The sequence below is a fragment of the Accipiter gentilis genome, chromosome 22, assembly GCF_929443795.1.
Source record: "Accipiter gentilis chromosome 22, bAccGen1.1, whole genome shotgun sequence".
Lineage (NCBI taxonomy): Eukaryota > Metazoa > Chordata > Aves > Accipitriformes > Accipitridae > Astur > Astur gentilis.
Genome location: NC_064901.1, coordinates 21,985,299 through 21,993,389, shown reverse-complemented (window position 1 = coordinate 21,993,389; position 8,091 = coordinate 21,985,299). Strand labels below are relative to the sequence as shown.

At 46.2% G+C, this 8,091-nt stretch overlaps 1 protein-coding gene across 1 annotated transcript; it reads right to left on the bottom strand.

Moving 5' to 3' along the window:
* Positions 1-1,236: 1,236 nt before the first annotated feature.
* Positions 1,237-6,139, bottom strand: FAM180B (family with sequence similarity 180 member B). The gene is made up of 3 exons (XM_049825754.1): positions 5,984-6,139; positions 4,040-4,119; positions 1,237-2,490 (listed from the first exon to the last, which is right to left on the bottom strand). Exons 1-3 carry the CDS (start codon positions 6,048-6,050, stop codon positions 2,047-2,049), a joined length of 591 nt encoding a protein of 196 aa, XP_049681711.1. The 5' UTR covers positions 6,051-6,139; the 3' UTR covers positions 1,237-2,046.
* Positions 6,140-8,091: the final 1,952 nt, after the last annotated feature.

Below are 8,091 nucleotides of genomic sequence, written 5' to 3'. Positions count from 1 at the left end.
CAGGATCGAAGGTACCAGTAAGTGATAATTTCCACATCTGTGTTCCAGTGGTTTCTTATACCCTGTGTTCCGCCAAGCCGTAGTGCTGCTGTAGAAAGAGTGGTGTGGCTGTCGAGGGCACTTCTGTGTTCCTACAGGGCAGTTGGGACTGATGGCGGGGTCCACCGAGGTGGGTGGTAGGAAAGCAGGAGGCTGGAGGTTTCATCGTAGTGCGATTGGTGCTGTTTCAGTTGAGCGAAACCCTGGTTTGCCTCCCAAAATACATAAACTTCAAAAGTGCATCATCTTGAGCATGCACAAAACTTTGTGACATCACTTGAGTTTAATTTATAATCTGCTCAACAGATGCAATGTTTTTAAACTGATCCTAACAAAATCCTGAATTCAAAATAGTGTATTTGCATCTGAGTCACCAAGCCAACCCCTTCAAACTTTATCCAGATGTTCATATAGCTCAGACTGTATATTCTCCAGCAAGACAATATTTTCATGCACTAGTGCCATCCTAGCTCAGCTTTTTGATGATATTCTCTGCTCGAACTGGACTTGTCTGCAGCCACTCCCTGCCTCCATCGCTCCATACATATCCTAGACATTAAAGACTGGAGGCATAGTTGGGAAAAGGATGAAAGGTAGAGATAGGGCATATGTAAAGAAACATCATAAAAATAGAAGAAAGCTGGGTGGGACACTAGTTTACTAGAAGTTATACTTCAATTAAAATGCTGATCTTAATTCCTACATCCTTTGGGGGGGGGGGGGGGGTTGGGAAGCAACAAACAACCTGCTTTATGAACTCTGTAAATCTATCTTCTACTGTCATAGCCCTAACCTGACCTCTAAAATCATTCTTTGTGGCATCTTGCTTCCAGGCTTCTTATTCCTGCTTCACCATTTCTCCTCTCCATCTGTTGGGCAACAAGAGCTTGGAAAAAGATTAACTAGGTCAAAAGCTAGCAGTTCCCACTTTGAATGTCACACATGCCTCCTTTGTTGAGCATGGAAAATTAAGAGTATATTGGTAGAAAGGGAATTATGGGTCACATCATCTAAGCACATGCAATGAATGTTCAAAATTAATGGACCTATAATGGCAGAAAGAAAACTAGTAGAAACAAACGAACAAAAAAATCAAACCCCTCCCGAGTAGATAATTACATTTATTTAATTCCACACTACAACGTGTAAGAGAAAGAAAGGTTAATGATCTCTTTCTATAAAATAATTGTACTTCTGATTTTGAGGATAGAGATTGTGTATTTATTATGTTTGGATTGTAAAGTGCCAGTGCTGTACAAGAAAACTTCATAGAAGGGGTAAAATCTTCTGAAGAAATAACTAGGTCATGATCCTTAGGAATTTAAATGAGATTTAAGGAAGTATATTCCAAACTGATAACTGGCACAAAGCAGTGTACATGTGTAAATATGGTGTGCAAATACTAGCAAGCTTCATGGAATACATACATTTTCAGGTTGCTTTTTAAAGAAAAATTAATACATGAGATGGGACATTACTGTGGACACACAAAATGTGATGCCACATGAGAAGATAGCTGAAATTAAGTACGTGATCTATATCATGAAACACAACAAAATCTGCTTAGCTGGTTACTGGAGAGGAGAAAAGATACTGTATTTGGCTGAAACCACAGGGGCAATATAAGAAGGCTGAACTGAATTATCTGAAATGAAGTCAGCTAGGACACCAGTGTAACATCCTGGAAAAAAACCTGCCAGGACATCTCCTCAGTAAGCATCAGTGATCAAGATAGATAACAGATCTAAATAGCACTGCCCCCTTCAGCACAGCCCACTTAAAAATACAACCAGGAAAGGGTGAAATACACTTTACAGTTTCATCCTATTTCATTTAAAAATAAAAGCTTGTGTACAAATCCTTAGAGGGTTGCCAGTGCAATGCCGAAAGCAGGACAAAAAGGTGTGGCGTATTTGTACAAAGTCCTGAATAATGTTGGAAAGCATTCAAAATAACCAAGGATGCAGCTGAAGTCAGGTGTGTCCTTTCCTACAGTAGTGTACCTTATTAAGTAACTCTCTTGGTCCTGGCCAGGTTAGAATGATAGAAATGTTTTAGGGATGCTAAATGTGAAGGCTTCTCCTTCCAGGGCCAGGAAGCCAGCAGGAGGGTGGTATTTGCAGGGCAGAGCCCCTTGCACAGATCACGAAAGATTTCATCGACCATCTGAGAGAAAAAACTAATCCAGAGATTTTTATCCAGACCCTGCATAGAGCGAACCTGATAGGCACAGTAAACACCAGTGAAAAGGAGCCGGTCAAACTCTGTTAGAGGCAAGGGAGTATCCGTCAGTGAATAATATCTCAGATGCTGCTCAATCTCTGTCGGTGTTTTGGGAACGTCATCCTCTAAAACGTCCATGAACTGCCGTGCCGCACGCAGGGAGGCCAGCTCTTCATCCCGCAGCCGGATTGTCCCGTCGGCCCGAATATCCAGTCCTCCCCAAAGCATCTGGAAGAGAAGAGCAGCATGCTCCCTTGGTGCCCTATCTACAGGCACAACAGCCCTGGGGATCTGTGCTTTCCCACAGACGGAACATCTCATGGCCCTCGGCCTCGGCAGAGCCTCTTTCCCAAAAGGCAAACGTCCTGATCCTTCTCCCACAAGGAGAAGGTCTTCCCCTTCCCTTGGTGCCCTATCTACAGCCACAACAGCACTGGGGTTAGGGTTAGGGTTAGGGCTAGGGGTTAGGGTTGGGGTTAGGTTTAAGGTTAGGTTTATGGTTAGGGTTAGGGTAGGGTTATGGTAGTTGTTAGGGTTAGGGTTAGGTTAGGGTTAGGGTTAGGTTAGGGTGAGGGTTAGGGTTAGGTTAAGGTTTGGGTTACGGTTAGGGTTAGGGTTGGGTTAGGGTTAGGGTTATGGTTAGGGTTAGGGTTAGGGTAGTGGTTAGAGTTAGGGTTATGGTTTGAGTTTGTGTTAGTGTTACGGTTAGGTTAGGGTTAGAGGAAGGGCCCAGCCCTGAAACTTGTTGCTGATCTTCACCTTCCCTTGGTGCCCTATCTACAGGCACAACAGCCCTGGGGATCTGTGCTTTCTCCGAGACAGAACATCTCATGGCTCTCGGCCTCGGCAGAGCCTCTTTCCAAAAAGGCAAACGTCCTGATCCTTCTCCCACAAGGAAGGGCCCAGCTCTGAAAGCTCTTGCTGCTCTTCACTGTCCATTGGTTCCCTAACGCAGTGATGTTCCGACTCTGCGTAAGCACAGATCCCCAGTGCTGTTGTGCCTGTAGATAGGGTGCCAAGGGAAAGGGAAGATCAGCAACAGCTTTCAGGTCTGGGCCCTTCCTCTAACCCTAACCTAACCCTAACCTTAAACCTAACCGCAACGCTAACCCTAAACATAAGCCTAACCCTAGCCCTAACACTAACTCTAACCCTAACCTTAGCCTATCGCCAACTCTAACCCTAACCAGTACCCTAACCCTAACCTTAACCCTAACCCTAAGCTAACCCAAACCCACGGGAAGCCCAGCACAAACCCTCAGCCAGTTATAACCGAGCTGTAAAGTCATCTGCAACGCTGCCAAATCTCGGGCCAGACTGAGAGGCGGCCACTCCCTGACTCGCTGCCCACAGCCCGCCTATTCCCACTCCACGTCCTTCTCCGCCAGCCCCACACCCCTTTTCTGACCGGCCCCACACTTTGGTTTCCCCATGGGACCCATCCAGCCCCCGTCTCCCGCCCTGCCTCTCCCGCCGCCATGGCTCCCGCCTTGGGTCGGGGGCTTGGCCGTTTGGTGAAGGATTCACCTAAACCTGCGGGGTTTGTCCCTGCCCAGAGGTGAGAGGTGCCACGGAGGGGATCAGAGCCCCCTTCAGCCTCACCCCGCAATGGGAGGAAGCGCAAATGCAATTAGAGCATCCCTGAGGTGTTTTCCAGGCACTCCCAAAATCCGGCAGGGATGAGAGCAAGCAGAACGTGTGAGTTTTTACATGCAGGCAGGTGGGAGCGCGGGCACTAACACTGCCTCGGCCCACGGGCCCCCAACGCCCAGGAGACCTCTAACACGACGTTGGCGTCCTCGGGGCCACGACGGCGTGTGTTGGCACCGGCACCGTCCCTGCTGTGAGGATGTTCATCTGGAAGACATCAGGCAGAATTTGGTAGCACAAGACCGTGGCCCATCCTGTTTATTTATGTCATTTTGTTGTCAGTAATGTCTTCAATATTTCTGAGCTGCCACTCACAGCTTGCCAAACATGACAGATGCTGACCACGGGATTTTGATGAGCAAAACAAGTTTTTTTTAAGAGACGCAGAAGTGGTTAAGGGAGGCGAGTGTAAGTTTTGGATATGACGGCCCTTAATCCTGCCAACAGAGCTAAAGCGTACAGCAGCAAAGGCACTTGCTTTGACAAGCAGCAAGAAAGTCCCTCACACCGAGTACGGGTGGGTTTTAAACTGATGGGTTTTGGTTGCTTGACAGTTTTTGATGGAGAAAGTAATGCTGCACAGTGGAAAAAGGGTGCTGGGAGGTTCCTCAACCTGCTGGTGGAAACATAACCTGATGCGTATCCTGGTTTTATACTTCTTCCCTGAGCATCTGCTGCTGGTGGGGGCAGAGTGTGAGGGTAAAAGAAACCCAGTTGGATCCACTATGGCTCTTCTCATGTCCAGCTAATTCCTTCCCGGGCTACGTGACATCATTTAAACTGGGAAAAATTGATACAAGGCCAGAGGAATGAATGGGAGATTTTTAATGTGACAGTCACATTAATCCTAAGAATTCTTCAATTTTTATTTACTAATACTTCTAGTGCTTTACCTTTCGGCATTTATTTTGCCTTTATTATTTCTTTCTTTGTGAAGAAGGAGACACAAGTAGCCTCGGTCCAGGACTGAGAGGGAGGCTGCATCCCCTCCCTTCTCTGTGTTGATCAGTGTAGTTTTGTAGCCAAGACCCTCTCCTACTTCTTAAAGACTCATCCTTTGGGTCAAGAAACATGAAATGGAAAAAGTTTGTATAAAATAGTGAGCTTTCTGACACTTTTTTTTTTTCATTTTTATATGGACGAAGGCTTTTTTATATAAAAAAGAGGGAGAATTTATGTGGAGTACTCCAGAGTTAAGGTCAGCAGGTGCTTATAAAAAGCAGGAAAATGATTTAATACTGTATGTGTGTGATCACTACTACCAAATCCCGCTTCCAACTTTCCATTCTTGATTAAAGCTTTTCAGGGAGATGTATGAGCTGCCTGAAGAAGCGCACTGCCGCCCCCCAGGCTGTGAAGGTTTGTTTCTCTGCACAGCTGCAGGCTCCCTGATCCAAGCCAGCTGTGGCTTTGGACTGTGAGCAGGGATGTAGTCGCTCTTTCCTACTCCTCCGTGGATGTGCCAGCAAGGCTTTTAGCTCAGGTAAAAATACTGCATCATCTGAAAATTTCTTTGCTGGTCTTCTCTCTGCTAACTGATCTGCTAAGTTCACAGATCCCTCTACTGAGAGATGTCTGACTGGCTGCAAAGTCAGTGAATTTGTTGAATAGCTGCCAAACTGCTGTTATTAGTAACCGTCTCATAAATATATGCCCTATTAGATTTTTGAGTAAAACAAAAATTAAGCAAAGCATAAAAAATGACTTATGGAAATAATAACAAAAATATCCTCCAGAGATGGGGAAATGGTCCCTTACTTTATCATTCAAGGGCGGGGGGGGGGGGGGGGAATACCCCCAAAAGCATCTAGAAATCCACAAACATTATTGCAGGAGCAGACTTTTTCAGTGGAGACCCAAGAAATGCCCCCCACCACCAAAAATAGCAGCAGGTCTTCATCCTGCAAGTCGGTACCCAGTGAACAACTCCAGCTCTCTCTCTCACGTGTCAGCACAGCTAGCTGAAGCATTTGACCATATTTGCAGAAGCAGGCGAAGCGTCGCGCCGCCGGCATCGCACGAAACGTTTGCTAAGCCGAGAAGCCTCATCGGTAGCAGGTGCTTTTCCTACCTGTCAGCCTCTGGGATCCGGCAAACACGCACAGGATCAGCCAGGCATTGAACCGTACCTGGCCCATAGCAGCCCTGCCCGGCAGCCGCTGCCACGTTTTGCGTGGACAGTGCCGTGCCCGAAGTGAGAGCGGTTCGCCGCGGCGTCTTCCCTTGCTGTTTCTGGTCCCAGCAGCCTCTGTTGGAACGGATCCGTCTTTCTGTGTTTCGGGTTGCAGTCCTGGGAAGGGCTTGCAGTTCCACTTGCTGACCCCGAAGGATATTTTCCATCATATTTTGGAAACTTGGAAGACTTTGTTGTGAAGTTTTTGGCAGATTTGTTTAAGCTGCTTTTCCAAAGACTGATTTCCCACTGCAGTTTATTATAGGAAGCTATTAGTTGCAAGAAATTTCACTACACATGATTGCCTCCGAAAAAGGGAGGACCTCCTGGTCCCTTCTGACTCTGCACAGCACCTGTCACATCTCTGTGACACTTCTGCTCAGCTCCTTAGCTTCGTTTTCATGTTTCCTTTTTCCCCAAGTTTGAAAATCTGCAAACAATCCTGAAATGTTCACCAACGGATAAGGCCAGCAGCCTGTGCGGATTCATGGAAGGGCAGTAGCAGCCAAAATACACAAGCAGTCAGAAGAAATGTCACTTCTTCAGTTCTGTATCAAACCTCCTGGAGGGAGAACTCAATATACTGACTAGCAAACAGTCAGGATCAGAGCCAGCCAGGCTTTAGCACCTCGTGGTCCTCTCCTGTGATGAGGCTTCTGGGTTATGATGAGCACAATCTGCCTTAGATGTTGTGAATTACGTAGACAAAACTTCATGTGATTCCTTTCACAGCAGGTATCTGTTCTCTACACATCTTTGCACTTTTATTAGTGCCCAATCCCCAGTCAAGCTGTTCTGTATTTCTACTCTGTATGGCACAGTATGGTCCTGGGTTCTCCAACAGGTTCTGGGATGCCAGGGTTATAGAAAGATGTAATAATATGCATAAAGAAGTGTCGTGGTATAACCCCAGCCAGCAACTAAGCACCACGTAGCCACTCACTCACTCCCCGCCACCACCCAGTGGGATGGGGGAGAGAATTGGGGAAAAAAAAGTAAAACTCATGGGTTGAGATAAGAATGGTTTAATAAAACAGAAGGGAAGAAACTAATAATGATAATAGTAATATTAAAATGACAATAATAATAATAAAAGGATTGGAATGTACAAGTGATGCACAGTGCAATTGCCCACCACCTTCTGACTGATGCCCAGTTAGTTCCTGAGCAGCAATCCGCTCCCCCCCAGTTTCTATACTGGGCATGATGTCATATGGTCTGGAATACCCCTTTGGTCAGTTTGGGTCAGCTGTCCTGGCTGTGTCCCCTCGCAGCTTCTTGTGCCCCTCCAGCCTTCTTGCTGGCTGGGCGTGAGAAGCTGAAAACCCCTTGACTTTCAACTAAACACTACTTAGCAACAATTGAAAACATCAGTGTGTTATCAACATTCTTCTCATACTGAACCCAAATCATAACGCTATACCAGCTACTGGGAAGAAAATTAACTCTATCCCGGCCAAAACCGGGACAAGAAGTAATAAAACCACCTCCCTCAGGTTAAAGGGGGAAAGAACTCCACCTAGAAAAGAGAGGAGTTGGAGCTGAAACACATACCTTTCTCAGCAAGTTACAGTGTCAGTTTGTAGTGACTACTGTCACCAGATAGTTTACTGAGGGTAGGGATGATGTTCCAGTTAGTAAGTTGTCAGCGTGCAAAGTGGCACGTTTTCTGAAACTTCCAGGCTCTGTAGCTGTAACTGGCAATATGAGGACCCACACCAGCTATGAAGAAAAGCAGCACATAACGCAAGAGTCCCAGATTTCTCACGGGAGGAGGGACCCTCAATATCCAGAGCCATTCTTACCCCCAGTTTGGATCAAAATAAGACCAGTGATTCCATCATATCCGTGGCTATCTTCAAGTCAGGCTACACTTCTTTCAGTTTTCATTACTTTCTGCTGCTTACGCTTTAGTTGCATCCCTTTCTTCTGGGATGAGATATCTTTTATTAAACTGTGAGTCACATGCTACTCAAGAGGCAGACACCGATGACCCATCTGTGCAG